Raw genomic sequence first — 23081 nt, 5'->3', positions numbered from 1 at the left:
AATGGAGCTGCAGCCACTGGTGGGCTTCCCCAGGGTTCAGTAGAGGGGCCAGCTCTGTTTAATGTCTTTATTGATCATCTGGATGAGGGGACCGAGGGCACCCTCAGCTGAATTCACAGATGACACCGAGTTGGGTGGAAATGTTGATCTGCTGGAGGGTAGGGAGGCTCTGCAGAAGGGTTTGGGCAGGCTGGATTTGATCGTCCAAGGACAATTGTTTGAAGTCCAAGTGCCAAGTTCTGCACTGGGTCACAACAATCCTAAACATGACTCCAGGCTTGGGGAAGAGCAGCTGGAAAGCTGCTGAGTGGAAAAGGCCAGTGGCATCCTGGCTTTTGTATATGTGTGGCCAGCAGGAGTGGGTTGTAAAGCACTGAACAGGTCACCCAGGGCAGTGCTTGAGTCACCATCCCTGGAATTATGGAAAAGAGGCACAGCTGTGGCTCTCAGGGACATGGTTTAGTGGTGGGCTTGGCAGTGCTGGGTTAATGTTTGGACTCAATGACTTCCAAGGTCCTTCCCAACTGAAACAGTTTTATGATTCTTTAAGATACTACACTGAGAAGGGAAAAATGAGTTGTGAGAAGAGAGCAGGTGGTGACCTTTGTGCAGGTTAATGTGAAGGTTATGAAGTCCTGCACCTGTGCCTGGGGTGCAGATAGGACTGGGTCCAGCATTTGCAGTGTCAGATTGTGATGCTCAGCACAGTGTTTGATCCCACCTTTCTTCCTCAGGGAACTGGTTTTATTTGGGGCTTTTGGTGGTTGATCAGAGACACCAATACCTTCCAGTGTCCTCACACTCTTGGTCCAACTGGAAGAGATCACTTGAAAAAATCACCAATTTACTTATTGCAATGTCTTGTAAAATTAGTATAGAGCATGAAAGATGCATCTATTCCATGTGAATTTGGGTTGTTTTCATATAGGAGCATTGCTTATGTGTGCTGCTCTGAGACTCACAGAGACAATCAGCAGAAGGCAAAGTTACCATTGTTAATTTAGAAGGGTGAGGATTTTTATGTTTTTAATATGTGTCATTTTTTAAACTTTTAACTCTCAAAAACTCATCCAAGTCTGAATTCCTGAGGAGACAGATAATTGAGAGGACTTGACTTATCAGCTAAATCTCATCAGTTTACTTCTACCAGCCCCTTGCAACACGAAGGATGGCAGCCTACCACAAATGAACACCCATGTTTCTCCTTCCTTAAGGCATGAACCACACTGCCCAATGCGAATGGCACCTGATCCTGTCCCTCAGGCACAGCTTGAGGGCTCTGATCCATATTCCAACACCTCCGAACCACCCAGGTACTCAGACTCTGAAGTGCTTCACGCTCATGTCCAAGAGAACTCTTTATTATGTTTACATAGAGCATGAGCAATGTGGAAAACACTGGAAATTCTGCATCAGTGGCTTGGTTTCTGGACAGCATTGGAAATGGAGATGCAGCTGCTCCCGTCGTGGCTGTGTCAGGAGGTGAGTGTGCCACGAGGAGCCAACGCTCCGCGCCTCCGACTGGGAGCTCCCACCTCTGGCACATCCCCTGCTCGCTCCTCTATGCCACAGTTGGGTGCTCAGCTGTCAGCTTTTCCTCAATTTCACTTGGAACTTGCAGTTGTAGTACCTTGGATCTTGTAATTTTAGTACAAAAGCACAGTTTTTGAAACCAATCCTACTAATCCACAAGACCGTTCCCATTCCCTGTCCTCCCCCCCTCCTCCCCATCCCATCCCAACTCATCCCATCCCCCATGCTCCCACCAACACATGCCTCCTTCCCCTCCCTCTCACCCCGGTCACACAGCAAATATCCTGATGCTGCAGTTCCAAGCCATGTGTCCGCCCCAGCCTATGTGATCCAATGGTCTCTGACCAGGTCCCTTTGTTCAGACGTTCATACAAAACACACAATAGGAAAAAAACAAAACAAAAGGAGCCAGACACAAGAGGGAGACACACTGCCGGGCTCCAGCTCTGGCCTCTGAGCCCTTCCACTAAGCTCCACAGCACTAGGCTCTTGGGGCACCTCCTTTCACACTCAAGGCTGCAGGTCCCAAGGGTTCCAAGGTGCATAGGAAAAGGAAGAAAGGAAGTAAACTACAAGCCTGTTTCTGTTTTAGGTTCCCCCCTACCCCTTTCCCTCAACCCAATGGCTGCTGGAGGATATTCTTGACTCCGACAGGTCTTTTCCCGTCTTCCAGTGAGACCCTGCCTGGGCACCAGGTTCACTGTAAGTCACCGGTTCCTCTCTGGAACGTGGGCAATGGGTTTGGCAGCGAGGGGAGGGAGCGGAACACGCCGCGGGGGGACGACAGGCTTTTGTCTCACAGCAGGTTGGGGGGGAAGATGTCAGGGAAGGCGAGAGAAAAGAGCCAAGGGAAGCCGGTCAAGCTGGCCCTCTGCTTGATGTTTGCACTCAAAAACTTCTCCTTGGGGTTGCTTCAGCGTGCCGGCGCTGGCCCGCTGTTCAGTCACCTCTCGCAGCCCTGCTGAGAAAGAGCACGTGGCGGGGCGCTTCCGGCTGCTTCATCCTCTGGCTGGCTGCCCTCGTGCCCGCCGGCGATCTCAGAGTCGCAGTCAAGCGCCTCATAGATGGTCGGCAGCGTGGTCTGCTGGCTGAGGCGCTTGCGCAGGCCCACCAGCAGCGGCTGCGGCATGGAGGACACGTCCACGTTGTTGCCGAGGTCCACCCAGGCCAGGCAAGGGAACTTGTTCATGTCCTTCATGGTGTCAGTCAGCTCCTTCATGGTGGCCCGCGTGAGGCGGTTGCCGTTGAGGGACAGGTGGGTGAGCTTGGGCAGCGCGCCGAGGAAGGGCAGCAGCAGGCGCACCATGTCGTCGTTGAGCTCCGTGAAGCTCAGGTCCACCGAGGTGAGGCGGTCGCCGTGGTTCTGCAGGTAGTAGGCCATGCGGTGCACGTCCCGCATGCTCAGGGGGATCCCTGACAAATCCATGGAGTCCTGGCTCACCTTCTTCTGCAGGCTGGTCTTCAGGCTGGTGGTGGGGAAGGGGAGATGTGGAGAGAGATCATTAAGGTTTAAGCGTCATTAAGGGGAGAACTCTCAGCCAAGTGAGAGAGCATTTGGGACAGGGGGAACTCATCAACAACATGGGCTAGAATGTTAAGGAAAGGGTTAACAGAGCTCACTGGGGAAACAAGCCTTTGCACCATACCTCAGGGCAGACTGTTCTGGGGATGGGGAGATGTTGGGGAAGGGGAGACATCAAGAGAGATCATTAAGGTTTAAGCAAAGCGCTCCCATCCATCCCAGCCAAGTGAGAGAGCATTTGGGACAGGGAGAACTCATCAACAACACGGGCTAGAACGTTAAGGAAAGGGTTAACAGAGCTCACTGGGGAAACAAGCATTTGCACCATACCTCAGGGCAGACTGTTCTGGGGCTTTGCTGTGTATTTTCAGCACTTACACATAAACTTTGCCAGAACTGGCTCAACACAGGTTGCTGAAGTGTCTCCCACCAGCAGATGTCAAAGGGTTTGTCTGTATGTGCCCATACAGGCGCTCATGCATAGAAAGCAAAAATAACCAAGGCAAGCAAACTTTCCAAAAGCACTGGTTTACTCTGTGTGGGCGCTGTTTGTGAGCCGCCTCTCCAGGTGAATGCCAAGGTCTGTGCTGCAGAGGAGAGCTGTGTTAAATATCTGAGAAATGGATGTTTCATCAGGAAAACAATAGATGGGCAAACTGCACTCCAGGAATGGATTTACTGCGTGTCCCTTTAAAAGCCTTCACAAGCAGCACTTAGTCAGTAAGCAGCACCAGTGGCTGCCTATCTGGGTCTCTGTGGTCAGCAGATCATCTGGGATCTGCTGCAGCTATGAAGAGGCAGCGAGGGCATAAGGGTGCTAAGAGATAACTTCAGCCATTCCTTTTATTGTCTGCCTGGCCAAGGGAGTGAGGAGGAGATAGGAAAGTTGTGTTGTGAGGCTGCTGGGGATGCAAAGGAAATGGGGTGTGGAGCTTAATGATGGACTCTGTGGGTTTTTAAGAGTGCTGTGAGAAGTGGGAACTGTGGGGCTACAGGAGCTGCTGGGGGATGTGTTGCAAAATTGAGTAGAATTGTGTGTTGGTATAACACAGGAGAACCTAATCCCTTACCTAAATTGTGTTAATCTTGCTGCTCTTTCAGACACATCTTGCCTTAAGGACATAGTAGGAGCCCCTCAGTCATGTGCTCAGGGGGTCTTGTAAGTGCCTTATTGAGTTTGGGAGGATCAGGGTGGGTTAAGCATTAACCACCACTTCCAAGGTCCCCACTGTTCCTATCTGGCTCTCTGTAGTGTCCTGCACACCTGTGGCACAGCCAGTCCCTGAAAGCAATGGGGACATGGGGACATGCAATTCCCTCGGAGGAGGCTGCAGCACCGCAGGAGCTCCCGTGGCAGGTGAGAATGTCCCTCCAAGCCTCAGCACGGCCAGGCTCTGCTGGAGCTGTGCAGAGGACGTGGCACTGCCTCTGCAGCTTTGCTTTACACATGCAGCTCATGGCATCCTAGAAATTTCAGTCCTTAATAATCCCCTACAAGCATGTGTTGACAGAAGTCAGTAAATGGGCACCAGTGCAGGCCACAGCCCTTTGTGGACATGTTCAACACTGGCACAAACCTGCAGCTGCACCTTCTTGTAGGAGCATGAGGCAGAAAGATCTCATGGCCTGTCCTGTCAATTCTTAAGCCCACAGATTCCTGCCCTGGGTTTAGTAGTACTTTGCTCAGGCTACTTCTATGTGTCCTTGTATTTCCCATGGGAATTCACTGTGTCCTTGTATTTCCCACGGGAATTCACTGTGCAAGGCTGAAACCATACCTGCAAGCATGCATTTGGACTAAGGAGCTCTCATGGCAGAGAGCTAATAACAGCACAAATTAACTTCTATTCAGACCTGAAGTATTGTAAGTAAAATGTATTACTTACTAAATATTTACACATCAGATGACCCACACCACACCTTAGTAGATCACAGGAGGGGCACGGGAAGCAGTGCTTGTCTGTCCTGTCAAATGGCAGGGACTGATGTGCTGGGGAATATAATTGGTCTGAGCACACAAGAGGGCCTTGAAGATGGTACTGTATATCCCTCCACTATCTGGGCCCAGAGATGGGACTGTGAAGAATTAATTAATCCAGCACATTGCTTGTAGCAGCAGTGCAGTTCTTTTGCTTGCTGCAGCAGCAGGTGTGAACTGTGCGTGCTGTGGTCAGGGTGGCACTGAGCAAGTCTCCCTTTTTCTGCTCACCCAAGACATGCTTGAGATCAGCCCAGGCTTCTGGGAGCTGTATTTCTTCAACTCTCTTGAAAAACAACATGTCTGTTTTGGTATAGTTTGTCACCAATCACTGGCAGGGGTGTAGCACAGTCTACCACAAAAGAGGGTTCATCTTGTCTGAAATTTATCAGGGACCAGCCTCGAAGTTGGAAACATCTCAGGTTTCCCCTAGCACAACAAGAGTTGTCCTTGTAGTCATGGCAGGTATTTTATCTGGGTGTTTGATCTGGAGTCCTTGTTCTAGCAGAACAGAGCATCCAATGCTCAGTGCAGGTGTGCATTCATGTGGATCAAGGGAAGCAGGGAGGAATGAGAGGGAGTGTGGACCTGAGTGCACAGGGTACCTGTCCCCTGTATCCACAGAGATACAGCAGCCTTCTCTGGCCTGTAGGGGCTTAGAATAAGGCTTTCTTGGGAGTGGGGAATAGAGCATAAACAAGCCCAGAAACAAGCCTGTAACTACTTCAGTGCCTGTGTTGTACCAACACAGCCTGTGGCTCCTGGAAATTCTCTATCCCAGTCAAACCACGGCAGACCTGGGTGGGGGACACAGAACGGAGACGCGAGCACAGGGGCACATTCCCCAGCCCTAACCCTTGTCTATGTCTGTGCAAAGCCTCCTCAGACCTTCCCTCAGTGAAGCCGCGGGGCAGGAGCGCGGTTTGCGAGGGTTCGGGACGGGGCTGGAGCGGGGGCCGCTGGAGGGCACGGCTGAGCCGGCGCCGCTCGCCGCGCCCGCGGCACCCAGGTGGGGCCGACCGATGGTCCTGCCGTCCTGAACGGGGGACAGGCCTGAGAGGCTCTCGGGGCCCCCTCCGGAGCGGCTCGGCTCCGAGCGCAGGCAGGGATGGCTGAAGGGAAATGTCTGAAAGACAAAAGCAGTGCGCTCGTCTGTCTGTGCCCGCTGAGCCTCCCCTCCCTGCGCTCCTGCCGTGAGCAGACTGCAGTAATAGGTCACGGACCGTGCTCTCGCCACAACAGGTACCTTCTGCTGCTCTCCCAATACCCCAAGGAGGCTTTAATCAAGCAGACAAATTATCTTCCCATAATTGATTCTCCAGACCGGACTGCTCCCGGCTGAATGTGCTCAAACCCTCCTGTCCTGTGCCAGAGCCCGCCCTCCCTTCTTTGCTGGCTTGTTTTTCTTTCCTTTCCTGTGTTTTTTGCTGCTTCCTTTTGCCCTCATTGCTGTACCTGCCAGGGTGACTCTGGGCCTCCTGTCTCAGGACCGGGGGGCTCCCTCCTGTGTTTGAGCTGTTCTCCTGCCTATAAAAATGCCTCTTGTAGGGATGTGTTTGTAGGAGCCTCATCCTGGTGGACACAGCCCTGTGCTGCAGCCAGGCCCTCAGCTCTCTGGTAAGTGCTGAAGCATGAGATGCAACACCCCACGCATGCTGTGACCCCTGGCAGCCTCCTCCTCGCCTCCCTGGTGTTTCTGTGCTGCTCCAAGAGGCACAACTAAACCCCATCTCTAGGGCAAGGCATAGAACAGCTACCCAGTCTCTCTATTGCTTCAGAGGAAAATGGGTCTGCAGTCAGAAGTGGGTCAAGGAGATGTGGGTAGATGCTTTACTCTGAATTATCTGACACTTGGAGTTTTTTGGAGGTCTGTTAAGCTCCATTTCTTGGGGGGAGAGGGCGATGATACACAGGGCACCAAGCTCTCAGTCACTCGTGCAGCAGCTGAGAAAATACTAGGTTTATTTCCAGGGAAATGGGTCATGTATTATCCTCTAATTTCTGCACTTGAAACAGGCTTAAAGATTGCTTCAGCTGCAGAGGGCTTTTTTCCTTTTGTGTGAGATACAACAGCTACTTAGCAACGTGGCTCTGGATGCCTGTGGGGCTCGTGGACAGAGGCTGCAGAGCACTGGGGGCTGGATTAACCCACTGCTGCTGCAACTGCTGCTCAGGGCACGTTTGTAATTGTGAGGATTTGCATCTGACAAGGATCTGGACCCTGCATGCAGGGCAGCAGACTGTGTTTGTATTATCTGCAACAACCCCCCCACTCCCTCAAATGCTGGAGAAATGGCTTGCAGGTGAGAAATTCTTGGAAACAAGAAACAAGGGCAACGAACAGCCCAGCCCTACTGCCTGCCTGGGGATGCAGCACCCAGTGGGGAATGGGGCTGGCCCAGAGCTCTTTTCATAAAGGATCAGCACCTGCTTGCAGCCCTTCTGCACCTGCTGAGGGATGGGAGCTCTTTGAGGTGCATGTCCTCGCTTCTCATGTGGAAGGTTTTACTCTGCATTGTTCCCAACTCCCTTCCTGGGGTCTGGCCTTTCTCCCGTGGACAAGGAGGGAGTTTTCCTCCCACCCTCAGTGCCACTTATCCCATCCCTGGGTGCCAACTCTACTCTTCAGCAGCAGTCAATATTCTCCTCATTACCAGCATTCCCTAGGCTGCACTTTGAGCCTGGCTATGGGAGATCCACCCTGGATCAGTCCACGCAGAGCAGGGGGCTGAGAGACCTGTGGGTGTCTGGAAAAAAAAAACCCACTCAGTGAGAAATGTGGGCTGGGAAAGAGGTGAAACCATCCTGTGCCTCCCCAGGCTTTATTTTGGGATAAAAATCTTCCTCTTTCCACTAACACCCAGCCAGTGTTCCAGCCTCCTGGAAACTCAGCTGGCATTAGCAAACACAGAGCTGTCTTGAAATGGGACAATTAGGGGACCTGAAATTAATTGCTGTCTGTTTGTCTCCAGCACCTGTCCCAAGAGAATTAACCCTCAGGCCATCTTCCAGGTCCTTCTTCACGTCCATGAAGCTGCAGGCTCAGCATGTTTGGTTTTTTTATTAGCACTGAATCCCATCAGTTTCTTGCTCATCGGCTAAATTCTTTGGTGGCAGCACCAAAGGGGTGCAGTGGCTCCTGAGTGATGCCCTGTTGGGACTTGTAGCAGTCACAGTGGTGTCTGGCCTCTTGTTAGCTCTGTGGGGTTTGGGGGAGCTTGTTGAGCCCAAGAATGTTGAATTTCCTGGAGTCTCAGCTCATTTCCTTGTCTCCATGCTATGGAGAAAGGCTGGGAAGGGACAGCAAGAGACAGAATTTTGCTAATGAGGGGTGCTCACCACTTCATGCCTATTTCTCTGGAGAATTACCAGCTTTCTACCACTCTGTCTTTTATTTTTACATTAAATTTGTCTCCAAATATAAAACTTTGCTGATGCCAGAAATTCCCATTAGCGGATATCCCCTCTGTCATTAACAGGCACTGCCAGCAGTGGCTAATTAGCCATGAGTCAGGTATCTCTCAGCTGCTCTTTCTTGCACAGAACCCCAGGCATGTCTGGATGGCATCCCTGCTTTGAGCAGTGATTTAGGGGATGGATTCTGAGCTTTTTAATTGCCTGCTTAGCATAATCTGCTTGCTTTGCTTCCCCAGTGGCACAGGGCGCTGCTGTGCAGGGCTGGCTTTAGATGGATGGAACATGAAAAAGGAAAAGAGAAGCCTCAAAAGTACTGACCTAGAGTAACCCAGCCCCAGCTGATCCTGGCCCTGCTGGGAGGATGGAGGCAGTGCACAAATGGGTCACTCCCTTGGTCACATCCCCATCCTTGTGCCCAAGCCGTGGAGAGGAGGCAAAGGCAGCCTTTCTGCTGTCTCCCTCCCTCTGCAGCTGGGGTGGGCCATGGAAATCTGGAAATCAGCAGTTGTTGATGCAGCTGAGTGCCTCTCTCCTCCTGCCTCTGCTGTCACTTTGTCCTTGAAGGTGTGTTCAAGAGACCTGTGAGCCCTTGGCCTTCCTCCTGCTGCCGCTTGATCTGTCCAAGGCCTCAGGTTGTTTTTCTTTGTTATTTAGGCCTCCCCTAGCAAAGCAGGGAGTGCCTCCTTGCTGTAAATATCATCTACTGACCCATGTCCTTGTCAGACCTTCAACTGGGTACGAGTCACAGAGGCACAAGGTCTCTGCTGATTGTTTTTCACTGCTCCCTTCCACCCAGCCTCTGTTATTTCACTCACTCTCTGCCCACCACAGTGTCCTGCTTCTCTTGGCCTTTTTACTCTGGCAGGGCAGTGTCAAGCTGCTGGGTGACCCTTTCTGCACCTCCAACAGCTTTCCAAATATACAGGAACCCCCAAATGTATGCTGTATGCTCCTCAGGGCAGTGTTTGGGATGCTCTGCACTGTAAGGCGAGGGCACAATTCCTGCCATGTCTGTCCATCTGACATCTCCGTGAGCAGCAGCTCCTTGCAAACAGTGTGTGGGGCAGTTCCTGTGCTCCCATATGATGTTTTCCATGTGGCTTCAGTTAACTGACCTGGCTTCCTCTCACTGGAGCAGGAATGATGGTGCCTGTTTACCCTGTTGCATAAGGGTGACACGAAGCTGTAGTTAATATTCTCCTCATGCCATGTGAAGGCTGGGATCTCATCTGCCAGAACTGTCAGCCTCAGTGCTGAGTGATGTTTTCAAGGAAAAAAAAAAATATGTGAAGCCCTTTAGAGCTGTTTCCTTGAAGTGCTCCAGACACAAGTGCTTTCACTGCATTTTAAAAATGCACCTAATGCTGCAGTGTCTGGCCAATGCACATCAATAACAGAAAGGGAGCAATGAGCCCAGAAGGGATACTGGATTAGCCATGATGAAATTCACTCAGATGAGCAAAGTGAAGCTGTGGTGAGATTTGTGGAAAGGAAAGGCCATATACATGTGGTGTGGGAGTTAACTCCATGCACACAACTAACTGCATTTGCTCTTCCAGAACCAGCCACTGTATAAAGAATCTGGGTTTTTTTTTTTGTCACAATTATAAAGCTGTGTCTGCTGCCTGCTTTGTGGAGTCAGGTTTGATCCTGTGCACTCAGGACTCAGGAAAGGAAGGGTTACACAGAAGGAGCCAGCTCTGGGGATGATGCAAGTGGAAGATACATTAAGGTTCCCTAACACAGCCTTGCCAAGACAGTTCAGTTGTCATCCAGAGCTTCCTAATCACAGTACCAGACTGTGATCCAGCTCTCCAGACAAAGGCAGTCTTCACCTGATACCCTTCTCCCTCTCTGCTCTGAACTGCAGCCCAAAAAGCAATACACCCTCTGGGTCCCACCCTGTTCTGGCAGCAGATGGTGACAGTTTGCTTGAATTCAGCATGGCAAGAGGCCCCAAGAATTCTGAAAACAAGAATTAATAACATCTGAAAGTTCTGCATCCGTCAAAATGCCACAGGAGTGGCACTGATAGCCCAAAAGGTTTATGTCTGTATAAGGGAGCATTTCTTAATGCATTACTCTTTACACACTAAACATCAATTTAATGAGAAAGTGAAGCTGGAGTTATACAACACTCCAGGATGTATTCTGCTCGTTAAGTGGGAGTGATCTATACAACTGTAAAATGGTGCTAAAACCAAATTCCCTCTAGGATATAAAGGACTGAAAATTGTGTAGTATTTATGCTAGTCCCTCCTGCAAAAAAAAAAAAAAAAAAAAAAAAAAGGCTGCAGAAATCTTATCCTCCACCTTTTGAGCTTTCAATTTAAAAAAACCCAGAGTAAATCTGCAAAAGCTTATCCTCCTGGTTTGGTTAGGCAGCCAACCCAAGCAGGGCAGAGCCAGTGGGGTGCAGGCTGCTGGCTGCAGACAGGATTTTGCAAAGGAGCCCCTTCTTTTCAGTGTGGCAATCTTAGTCTGAGTATCACCAGGGCAGCTGAAATAGCTTTTTTGGGTGACTGCACATCTGGGGACTGCAGTCCCCAGATTCACCCTTCCTTGTACAAGGCACACAGCCCCTCCAGGGAGCACACAGGCATGGGTGCAGAGGGCAGGTTGCCTCCCAGCTTCACCTTCAGGAGTTTGGTCAGGCACAGGAACCAGAGAGAGCCTGGCCTGGATGCCTCCTGCTCCCTCCAGCTGCTGTTGGACCCACAAAGAGCTTTCTCCTTCCACATTTCTGTACGGGCTCTGCCTGTGCACTGAAACAGCAGTGCTTGAAGAAATGTCTCTTATCTTTCTGCTTCACCAGCTCATGGGTGGCTCAGGATGTGGGTCCCACTGAGAGCAGCTGGGGATGCAACTGCTGTGAGTTTGCATGTGACCCACTGGTTTGGCAGCGGGCACAAACACCTGGTGCATGATCTGACTCCAGTATTGCAGCACCACAGCTCCGTAACAGCCCAAATGTAATTAAAACCTGGCAGATGCTCCAAGCTCTCTGTATGGCTGAGCTTGCTAATTATCTCCTGGACCCATCTAACATGCTGCAGAAAGTAGAAATTGCATTTCAGAGAGCAAGGGAGTCGGGCATCAGCTCTGTGAAAGCCAGATGCCAACACCCAGGAGGCTGCAAAAGCAAGAGGAGAATTTGGTTTCTGAATGTGGTCTCCATGCACAGACCCTCCCTGCTGTCCTTAACCCCCACTAGATTTTAGAAATTCCTTCAAAGTATTTATGCTACACCCATGCTCTTTGCAGGACCCAAAGAGCAGGAAGGGTGCAAGCCAAGGGCACAGGGTTTGAGACAGATCCTGTAGTAAAATACTCCCACTAGCAGACAGAGGGAAGTGCAGAATGTAAAAACAGCCTGCCTGAACAAACTTATGCCTTGGTATCTCCAAAAGAAGCAGCTATTTCTTGCTTGCCTGCTACTGGCAACACCCATTTTCTTGCAGCGGCCTCAGATGCCAACTCTGCAGGCGTCTTCTGCTGCAAACTGCAAAACATTTCATCTCCACACTTAAAAGAGAAAGCTGCGCTGTTAAATATTTCATCAAAATTAATTTGTGCCTTATGTAACACATTGTAACTGGGTGTGGTAGCCAGGCAGGGCAGCCCATTTCAGACCCATTGCACATTGCCTGCTGCCCTCTCCCTGCTTGTGCTCACGGGTGTTCTGTACCTGGCCAATACCTGGGGCCTGACCCTGGGGTGCTCATGGACCCAGGGCTCTTCCTCTGGCCACAAACCTCCTCTCTGTTGTTGCTAAGGATGGGTCTGCAGCACTGTGCACACCGTGCAATCACAGGGAACACTTCCAGTCTGACCCTTCATCCTCAAGTCCAGCTGGAGAAGAGGTTTGCCTGCAAGCAGGAGTCTGGAGATCTGAACTTCTTCTCTTTAAACTTGGGATGAGGTCAGGAATGCCATCTATATCGTGCATCCCCAGTATTCTGCAGGATCCCACAGGGAAAATGTCATTGAGTGGGTCTGGAAAAGGGCTCACTGAGCTCTGAGAGCTCAGTCCTGCTCTGAGCTGTGCTTGGCACCTGCAAAGCAGCACAAACAGTCCAGCCCTGTGGGTGCTGGGGCTGAGAGCACTGGGAGTGCTGCAGGTGCAAGAGGAGGCAGATGGCCTGGAAACCATGGCATTAGGGATTTTATTCCTTAGGATGCACTGGGAACCTGCCTCTGAGTCAGAACGAAAAGGTATGATGGAAATGTCAACTCTCATGGGGGATTTTAAGTTGCTGGCACACACATCAAAGACCAAAAGCATCAGAAAAGCCCAAGGCCATTCTCAGAGTGCTGCTGATTTTGCATTTCTTTTTATCCAATCCTGCATTTATTCCTGTGAATCTAATGGGGCTGACACGAGCTCTTTTCTCAGTCACTTCTCTGTCTTTTCTTCAGCAGTGGTGATCTGTGTCACAAGAACAGGGTTTGCTCCAAGAAAATGACAAGAGGAGGGGTGGATTTAAAAGACATGGGGATTGCTCTTTATCTGGGCAGAAAAACCAGCAAGTGGCAAGGAGGGAACAAGTGTGGGTGTCCAAATACACTTCTAGTGGTGCTAAGCAGCTGCCATCCAGTAGCTGTCAGTGACCAGCCTGCTCTGAGCTGGGTTCTCTGTGCATCTGCACCATCCCAGGGTGTCAGAGCCCAGAATATCCCTCTGGCTGGTCAGGATGGCCAGGACCCCTGCCAGGGGGCTCAGAAGCCCTGGCACAGAGCCCAAAACACCTGTGGGTTTGATTATGATCAATGGAGCAAATTACCAACCTTGTATGAAGATCAGCAAGCCACGACAAATTAGGTAGAATATTAGTGAAGTTATCACGGGGTGGAAAAGTAGATTTTAGGGTTTTTGGTATGGGGGTTCAGGAGGCAAGATGGAGGGAACTGGGTGTGTCCAGCCTTTCTCCTTCTTCTTCTTGGCCTCCATCTTCTGCTGTGATGTTGGCACTCACAGATTGGTTTAGAGTAGAAGCTCACTGTCTAACATAGGTGATAGGTGTTGGGAAGGAATTGTAAACATTGTACACGTAATTTTTAGTATAAAGACATAACACAGCCCTGGGGCAGGCAGAGTGCCTGGAACTGTCCTGCTGGACAGACCTTAGCAGGGCAGGAGAAAATTTTCTATAGATAAGACACAATAAACAACCTTGAGACCGAGAAATGAAGAGCTCTGACTGCTTCTTCAAGCACCGGGCTGGGAAAAGAGACTTTGAACAACCTTGGGGTCACTCTGAGCAGCAAAAGATCCCAACACCAGGGCCCTCTGCAGGTGCTGGCAGAGAAGTGGGAGCTAAGAAGGATGGGCACCTCCCTGCCAGCCATCCCAGAGGGGTTCCTGCCGAATGGGGTGATCACTGGGGGCAGTGCCTCATAGGGAACACTTTTCCCACCGTCAGGGATGCTGTAAACGAGGACAGGGTGTGATGCAGAGCTGGAAACAGCTCCCTTTGCACATGGGGGGTTTTGCAGGCTGGCAGCCCTGGCCATGCTGCTGGGGCCCAACACCCTGCAGGCCCTGCAGGAGGGGTGTCTGTGCTGTGCACTCAGGGGGGATTGATTTCAGAGCACTTCGGAGAGGGTAAGGAGCTGCAATACCACACAGGAAGGAGCAAAACACACCAAAGAGAGTCCTGCTGGGGCTGGGTTTTGGCAGAGGCTGCATGCAGCTGCTGTGCACTGCTTTCAGTCCTGTCTCCATCTGAGGAGGGCTGGGATGGGCTGCCCAGGCACATGCCCCTCCGTGCCCACCCACACCATCCCTAGATGCCCCTCCGTGCCCACCCACACCATCCCTGCCCGGCTCTTACCACACTTGGGACTTCCTGCGGGGCATCCCGTGCCGGTGCCACTTGGAGTGCGGGGTCAGGTGGTAAATCAGCTGCCTGCAGATCCTGTCCGAGGATTTCCAGGGGTCATACTCCTGAAAGCAAAGGGACAGCTCAGACTGCCTGCGCCACAGCAGAGTGTGGGAGAAGGAGGGAGGCAGAGGAAGATGGGAAAGGAATAAAGATGGCAGTGGAGAAGGGTCGTGTGTGTAAGGGAGCAGAGGAAGAGAAGAGGGAATGGAAGAGGAATGGTGAGAAGGCCTGAGATGCCTCTGCCATATGCCAACTCTGCACTGCCAGGAAGAACCCAGCCCAGCCCAGCACGTTCCTGCCCAGAGCAGGGCTACAATTTCACAGCCCAGCCAGGAACAAGTGAACCTCAGAAGAGAAGATCGTTTTCTAGGGCTGAGGCAGGGGTGACTGACAATGCTCTGTTACAGGGACCCCTGTGCTGCCAACTCCTTGTGTTACAGGACAGTGCTGAATTTCTGTTAATTACCTTGCTGCTGTGCTTCCCCAAACTCTGTCTCTGGAATGTCTGATACCCTGATGTGGGAAGGTCAGTCAGTGGCACCCTTGCCCCATCCCCAAGGTGCTTCTTGCTCCTCCTGCAGTAACACACCGACTCCACAGCCTCCTGTGCTCTAGCTGGGAGATGTCAGGACAGGAAACTTAGTCCACAGTCCATCTTACTTCCTTGCAGTCCACTCTGCTACAGGAGGTGTGAGTTTGGGAGCTTGCAATGCCAGCAGTTCCCTGCCGCCCCTGCACTAACTTGTCAGGAAAAGAAGGCACCCACATGTTTGCTCTGCCTTCCTGGGTTATTTTTGCACTTGTTCTTCAGTGCCATGGCTTGGAACAGAACCTCTTCCTCTGCTGAAGCAGAATGGCAAATGGCAGCTGCTGAAGGCTGGGAATTCTGCCTTCCCTATTGTATTTTCCAATTGCTGACAGACACCTGCATTCCCTCCCCTCAGCCCTCCAGCCATGTGCATTTAGGGATTTGACAGGTGAACACCAGTGGAGCTGTCAGGGAATGCAGGGATTTATTCCTTACTGTGAGCAGTTAAAGCTCTGCTCTGGGGGCCAACAGCTGCTCTGTGGCTTTGCTCAGCAGTCCCTGAGGGATGCCCTGCCAGCACGGGGCAGCTCCCCTGTGCCAGGGGGAGAGGGATCCCAGCCTTGTGCTCAGCTGAGCATCCCTGATCCCCATCCCAGCCTCCCTAGGAGCCCTACAGGGACTGGCCCGTGCCTCTGGCTTAGGTGCTTTGTTTTTGACTCCTGTGTGCTGGCAGGGCTGCAGCTGGCACTCTGCTGTCACCCACCACAGCAAACCTGTCCAAGTGGGCGCACGTGCACAGAGGAGGCTCCAGAGCAGCAGCAGCTGGCACAGAGCCCTGCAAGTGATTGCTGGCTCCCAGCTGAGAGTTACCCTCCTGTTCTTTCCTGTGTCCTCTCTGATTTAATTCCCACTGACAGGCTGGGAATTGCACTCAGCCTGCTTGCCTGTAATGCAGTTACACCCACCAGATGCTCGGCCAGGGTCGGAGAGGGGACGTGGGCTGGCGTTGTTCTGGGAAGGGTGTGCTGCTGTAGGTACTGAATTTCTACAAGAACTTAATTAAATCATTAAACCTCTGCTGGCTTTGAAGGGCAACTCCGGCGCTCAACATCTTCCTTAGGAATGGGGAAAACAATTTTTTTATGTAATGGGACGTGTGTCAGTGCATCCATAAGCCATGAAACTAGAGAGGGGGGATAAGCAGGTGTATAAAAGTGGCAATGTGTTATCTGCCAAACACATGGGAACTGGATTAGAGCAAGGTCCCCTCCTGCTGCCTGCCCTGAGGGGCACTGCACAGCATGGCCTTGGAGAAGGTCTGGTAGAGCAGCTGGAGATGAGGGCAGGTGAAGTGTGGGTAAAGACCAGCCCAGCCCTTCCTGCAAATGCTTACATGAATTACACAGACATTACTCTTGGAAAGGTTTTTTGGTTTTTCTTTTCCAGGCTGTGCTACAGCCTAATAATGATGATTAAACTTTGGCTAAATGTGGTTTGTCTATTGAGACATGACTGGTTAATTGTTATCAGTGAGCCTCAGGAGATGGCAGAACAAGGTTAGCAATGCCACTAATCTACACCAGGCATTCAGTGTATTCCCTGGGGCACTGCTGCTTGCTCTGAGCTCTGTGTTCTTAATATCTCTCTTTGAATAAAGAAATTCACTCTATTCCTCTCCTTATAAAGCAAACATGACACTTGCCAAGCCCAATGAGCAAATGGGTACACGGCAAATCCAGGTGTCTGAGGTGGCAAAGGGTAACAGAAATTGATGCTGGTTGTGGCAGTGGGACTGGGACATCTGTGATGTTTGTCTGTTCTCAGCCCTGCCCTTCTGCTCTGCTCTCCTCATCCTCTGAAGGAAATGCTGGAGCATTCAGGGATACTGTGCACATGACACACCAGTGGCAATACATTCCTGCAGCACCATTCTCTGTGGGGAACTCTGAGATTTTATGGGGACAAATAATGCTGGGTTGAGGTAGTTACATAAGGCAAAGGGCCCAGGAAGAGAGAGGAGATTTTCCTGCAGAGATCTCTGCTTTCCTCTGCAGGTCCATGAGCTCTAATTGCTTTGAACCCCTGTGATACCACTGATTATGTCTCTGCCCTGTCACTAAGTTTACTGTGGGCACAAAAAGTAATTTCCTTAATCTCTGTGCACATAGCCATCCTCTCCTCCAGCTGCATTCATGTTTTGAAGTATTTTTAACTGATTTCTACAGAAAAGTGCCCCACAATCCAGATGCTGCCACTCCCAGGGCACGCTCTGCCTGGCTCTGGAGGATTGATGCAGCACCAGCTGCCCCAGCAGGGCTCTCTGCATCAGTGCTGTGCCACAAAGCACTCACGGAGCTGGGGGAGAAGTCAGTCACCTTTTTGGGACACTGCAGGTCTCTGGCAAGGCTCATCAGCAGGTCATGGGAGATGGGATCCACCAAGTTGAGGAAAGTCGCATTTTTGTAGAGCACTTCATTGAGAAATGTTCCTTCCAGTCCTAGGTCCTACAACGAAAACAGACACAGTCAGGCACACGGTTTTCCTCAGGGCTATATCCATGGGATGTTCTGAAACCAGAAAGTAAATCTGCTGTGGTGCCAGCTGGATGCCCAGTACAGGAAATTATCCAGCAGAGTTGGATTATCCAGCCGTGTCTGACCCAGCATTGCTGTGCAGCCAGAGAGCTGAACGAGATGCTGTGCTAATTTCAGCTAGTCCACCTTATTCCCACCTACCACAGGAAGGTGAGAATTCTATCATTTCCAGGCTGGCTGGAGCCTGGAGAGAATTCACTTCAGAGAAACACAGTTTTGTCAGCTCTATGTGTGAATCTGCTGAAGAAGCCAAGCAGGAAGGCTGGCTCTAAAAGCTGCTTCTCCAATCTCAGCTTTTCTGGAAGAATCAGACCTCTCTCAGGTATTTAGATGCTGCCATATGCCCTGGTGGTGGCTGGCTGAGCAGAAGTCCTGCCCACCTGTGTGAGTTTAGCTGTGCTGTGAATTTCTCAGGATGGGGTGCAGTGTTAAATTTAGAGGTGGCTTCACACCACAGTCAGAGGAGCTCCTCTTCCATCTTCCACAGTGTGGGTTAGGGGAGCATCTGTGGTCCATGCAACTTATCTGTGTGCACCAGGGGATGGGGCACCTTTGAAAACCTCAGCATCTTTGGGAGCAAAAAGCCTTCCCAGGGCCAAATGGATAATACTGCAAAGAACTAAGGAGAAAGCAAAGAGCTAATATACTGACACAGTTATTACAATAAAAAGGTACCTCAGAGCTGTGAAAAACAAACAAAAATTTTTAAAAATGTAGGAAAGAGAGATGACATATTCACATATGAAAAAAATACCCTAGGAGTAGAGATGTAGAACAGAAAAAACCTCTAGTAGGGATAGTGCTGGGTTTGATTCAGTTGATAAGGAGGGCTCAGCTAAGGGAGGGAACAAGTCTTTTCCCCATTCTGTATGCAGCTGACAGGAGAAATGAATAAGCAAATGGGTGCCCCATATGTTCACACTGCTCTACTGAGTGTATGTTTCAGGCACCACCCAGTGACTGGGAGCTAAAAAAAAATGGAGTGAGAGGGGGGGAAAAGCTGGATGTGTGCACATACATCACCAACAGGGCAGAGCCATGGCTGGCCCTGGGGGTTTGGGATCTTAACTCCAAGCACCAATCAAAGCCAGTGCCTCATCCTGCTCTGGATATGCTGGACTGAGCAGGAAGCACAATCCCAAAGAGACCCTGGCTAGAGACACAGGAAGGGAGAATAAATGAAATACTTTAGCATCACTCTGTGTACACAAACGGCACCTGTAAGCAGGCAAGGGACCCAAGCAGTGGATCAGCCCTGAAGGACAGACAGCCACAGCTGGACATGGGCCAGGAGCCTGCCAAGGCATCATGCCAGTGTCTCCCTTAACCATAAGGCTTCAGGGAAATGGAGCCTCCCACAGCAAGTGTAATGTGCACAGATGAAGAAAGCTGCTGTGGGGATGGCATGGCTGGGCATGCAGCAGTGGATGTCAGAGCAGTAATTAAACTCCCCCAGTTGGAACTGTACCATTAAGATGAATCTGCATTCCCATTATAAATCCTGCCTGCAAGGTTTTTTTTCAGTAATATAGCTGTAAATGTTCATTGCACATTGATATTCCATAAATTCTTAGCCCAGAGGCATTGCAGCTCATCTTACTTATTTCCCTCTCTCCCTCCCTCTCCCTCTCCCTCTCATTTCTTGGAAAATTTTGTACCAGCTAAAAGGTGGCTGCAGACAGCAGAATATTATAACTCTTGCCAGTTCAGTTGGCTTAGTGCTGTTGTCTTAAAAATGACACTTTGCCATCGTCTCAGCACAGGGAAAACAGATTACAGCAGAGTTTTTGCTGGTGTAAGTCTAATGTCTCCCTGGGCTTCAGCTGAGGGATGCCCACCTAGATCAGCAGGAAAGCTGCTCTGGCTCCTGCTGGTGGCATTTCTGGGGTGGATGGTGTGCAGTGGAGCTGACCAAGTGTTCGTGTACAAAGCACACCTGCACCTGCACCTGCAGCTGTTCTCCATGCACTCCTCTGAAATGCTGGGATCCCACACCTCTGTCAGGGGATTTGCTGCCTGCCTTTCTTGCTTTACATTAGCACACCCTCTGAACATCCCAGGAACAGTCTGCAGCCCTCAGGGGAAAACCCCTGGCGGATCCATCAGCAGGGAGCACCTGCAGGGCTGGGCAAGCAGGAGGCACACAGGGGATCCCGTGTGCTCTGCTCTGGCTCAGCTCTCTGCTCCCCTGAGCAGGCTGCAATTCCAGTCCCACCGTTTCTCTGCCTTCCCTGGGGTGTTTGCATCCTGGCCAAGGCACGGTGATGAGGTGTGGTGTTAAACACCCTCCCTGTCCACTGGAGTGAACGAGGAATCTCTCTTTTTCCAGGTAACAAACAGACCCTCACCTGGGACACACTAACCCGTGACTCCCGAGAGCGTGACCCTGCCAAGGTAAGGGGGGACAAATGGGGACCCAGCTAAAGGGTGGATGCAGCTGTGGAGTGAGGAAAATCTGTGAGTTAGAAAAAAAGGCTGATCTGAAGCTGGCATTGGACGCGTGAGGAGGACTGGTGGTGATTGCATGACCCCAGCCTGGGGTGTGGTACATGTTAGTGGTGCCAACCCTCCATCTCTGAAACCTCTGAGTGCTCAATGAACCACAGGCTTTGGGGTGCTGCCGGATGGGTTCCCATCTTGCTTGGCAGAAGATGCTGTGATTACAGGATGCATGTGCCACTGTTCTGCTGTGAGCAGATGGGCAGGCAGTCACTGTTTCATCATGGCCAGGCAGAACTGGGGACCAGGAATAACATGGGGAACTGGAAAGGCAGCAGGCAACACGTGAATGTTCATGGCATGGTAATTCTCGAGCGCAGATGTGGGGAGGCCAGGTGTTCAACTGATCCTGAAAGGAGCTTAGAAATGGCCCTGCATTCCATATGGCCCCGTGCTTGAGCCCTCAAACCCTGCCTGGTCACAGATGGACCTTCTGGAGACCTCCCGGGTCTGTGGAAGGTTTCAGTGCCTCAGTCTCCAGGAGAGGTGCTGAGCACTACAGAAAATGACATTCTGTAGCTCTGGCCTCTGGCTTACCCTAGTAAAGTCTGTTCATGGTACATCACCACATCCATGAAGTGAGTGCTTGCCTCTCTTTCTTCACAAGCTTCTTGCAATAATGCCTTCCCAAAACTGCCTTAAATCTTATTCAACCCTTGTCTGCCATACCGGTGCACACACAGAGGTTTGCTGTGAATTTATCTGTCTACATGTGTGACAAGAAGAGTGTGGTGCTGGTAACAATCTTCCAGTGAATGCTGAAGTAGTGGACAGGAGAAGCAGAGATGGAATTTTGGTCCTGTGGGTTCTCACCTGTGAGTGTGTAACCTCCTGGCAGCCCAGGGCAGTGAGCACCACTGTCAGATGTGCTGTAAAACCCTGGACATGCAGGGCAGGCAGGGCTGTGCATGCAGCTCCCTGCAGCTGGGGGTGTGGGTGAACGAGCATCCAGTGAGCCAGACCCTGCTCCACTGCACTCACACCCAAAGGCCACTTGCTACTAAGGAAGAGATAATGCACACTGCCAAGATGAAGTTAGATGACCCTTATCTAATGAAGCAACGTGACAAGCCACAAACTGATGGTGTTTGATGTCCCCATCAGAGGTGGAATTTGTCCCCTGTGCCACCAGTCAGAGAGTTGCCTGCAGTTTGGGGCGGCTGAGTTTGCCTGGAAAGTGATGGAAGCAGTGAGTGATGGAGGAGATGGCTCGGTTCCAGCAGCAGGGCTCTGTCCCCAGCATCAGTTTGGCACCACACTGTCTGCACACTGCCTGTGCTGTTCCTGAATGGCGGCAGACTGAGACGTGCTCCCACTGATACACTGACCCCTTTACCTCTCCTCTCAGCCTCGCCTGTCCCAGAGGTGCCCTCCAAAGCCATTTTGGGGTTTCCCAGACATATCTCAGCCAGGCTGGCTGAGTGGCCATAACGGGATGTGGTGGCAGTAGGTGGCTTTTTCTGGAGGAGCATCAATCTGAGCACACCCTCGGGCTGGCATGGAGGGGTGTGGATGGGCACAGCTCAACCCCGGACCCCCTTCTCCTGCACAGCAGCTCCTCCAGCCCCTCTCTGTGCCCCGGCAGCCGGGCCAGCCGGTGGCTGGTGCCCCTGGCACGGAGGGCACGGAGCGGGGCACGGAGCGGAGAAAGGCAGCACAAAGAGCCCCCCAAGGGGGCTGCACACCCCGCGCCGGGCAGGGGGCTCCTGCACCGCGGCTCCCGCAGCCCCGCACGGCCCTTTGTCCCCGCCCGCATCCCGCATCCCGCACCCCGCATCCCGCCGTACCTTCCTGAGCAGCCGGAGGATGTGCACGGCGTGCTCCCGCTTGTGCTCCCGGATGGTGGCCTGGATCTCCCGCAGCCACCCCACCCGCCGCACGTAGGGCGCGGGCGATGCTTTCCGCAGCACCCCGGGCAGCTTCTGCGGGTGCAGCAGCAGCGACGAGAGGTGGAAGTCGCCGCGGCCGCTCTCCAGCCTGCCCGGGCACGGCTCCTCGGCGCTCTCCTCCTCCAGGCTGCTCTGCCGGCTCAGCCGGGAGCCCATGGCCGCGCTCGGGGCTCGGGGCTCGGGGCTGCGGGCCGGGGGAGGCGCCGCGGAAGGCGGAGGGTGCGGCTGCCCCGCCCCGGCTCCCCGAGCTGCCCGAGCTCCGGTGCCCCGCTCCGCACCCGCTCCGCACCCGCCTCCCGCGGCCGGGCAGCCCCAGGAGCCTCCTCCTCCTCCTCCTCCTCCTCCTCCTCCTGCCGGGCTGGCTCTGCCCGGAGATGCTCCCTGGGGAGGACAAAGAGAGACGCGGGTGCTGCCGAGACTGCTCCTCCCGTCCAGCTGTTCTATTCCTGGACAAACTCTTTGAGCATCGCAAAAGGTTGTCTAGATTAATAGTAGTTCAAAGCACACCATCTGCAGGGAATGCTTCTGTGGGCTGTGTTTTCTATCAGTCTGCTGTTGGACCCAGAGGAGGTGTCTTACTAATCTAGAAAGTGGCAGGAATTTTGCCCACCACCCGTCATCTGCAACTGATAGTACGATGCTGGCACTGTTCCTCACCTGCTGTGGGTAGAACTGTTTTCCTTGTGTGCATCCTTCCCTCCTCCAGCAGTGCACAGCAAGTATAGCACATGCTCTTTCTCAGACAAAATCACTGCCATCCAACGGGATGGGAAAAAACAAAGCCTGGATCCCATCTCCAGCCACCGAGATCTTGCAGGCAGCTCAGTCGTGCTCCCAGCACAACCAGTGGCTCAGCCTGCCCTGCTTTTGGGAATTGGAGCCATAAGCTGGCTCCCATCAGGACTATCAGCACAGTGAGCCCAGCAGGCTGTGAGTGCTGCATGCAGAGCAGGGGGAGCTGGAATGTGAGGGCACACAGCTGTAGGAACAACCTGGGGTTCCCACTGCCTTGTGCATCCATGGACAAGCATCATCCAGTGCATCTGTGGAAGAATGTTGTGGCTACTGGGCTCTCACTCTGGGGGAATGGGGATGGCCATGGCTTTTTGTGATACAGAGCCTGCAAGGATCATTTTCCTTCTCAGCCTTCCTCTGAGCCATGAATGGGGATGGAGGTGTGGGTGCTTTGCATCATGAGAGCCTCCTTCAGATACTCTGCTGGTGATCCCTGTCTG

The 23081-nt window shown here is 52.1% G+C and overlaps 1 protein-coding gene across 1 annotated transcript; it reads right to left on the bottom strand.

Annotated features, from left to right (window-relative positions):
• Positions 1-1340: 1340 nt before the first annotated feature.
• LRRC75B (leucine rich repeat containing 75B) lies at positions 1341-22038 on the bottom strand. Its single transcript, XM_063172764.1, has 4 exons — positions 21745-22038; positions 17240-17368; positions 14285-14397; positions 1341-2999 (listed from the first exon to the last, which is right to left on the bottom strand). Exons 1-4 carry the CDS (start codon positions 22000-22002, stop codon positions 2477-2479), a joined length of 1023 nt encoding a protein of 340 aa, XP_063028834.1. The 5' UTR covers positions 22003-22038; the 3' UTR covers positions 1341-2476.
• Between the last annotated feature and the right edge of the window lie 1043 nt (positions 22039-23081).

Source organism: Melospiza melodia, chromosome 20 (genome assembly GCF_035770615.1).
Source record: "Melospiza melodia melodia isolate bMelMel2 chromosome 20, bMelMel2.pri, whole genome shotgun sequence".
Classification (NCBI taxonomy): domain Eukaryota; kingdom Metazoa; phylum Chordata; class Aves; order Passeriformes; family Passerellidae; genus Melospiza; species Melospiza melodia.
Note: the sequence above shows the minus strand (reverse complement) of the source record. Positions and strands in the feature narration are given on the sequence as shown.

Excerpts from the sequence above, each read along its gene's own strand:
- LRRC75B (XM_063172764.1), bottom strand. The coding sequence starts at position 22,002 with ATGGGCTCCCGGCTGAGCCGGCAGAGCAGCCTGGAGGAGGAGAGCGCC. Across the intron at positions 17,369-21,744 it reads TCCTCCGGCTGCTCAGGAAG|GACCTAGGACTGGAAGGAAC; the intron begins GTACGGCGGGAT and ends TTTTCGTTGTAG. Across the intron at positions 3,000-14,284 it reads CGCAGGAAGTCCCAAGTGTG|CCTGAAGACCAGCCTGCAGA; the intron begins GTAAGAGCCGGG and ends CCCCACCACCAG.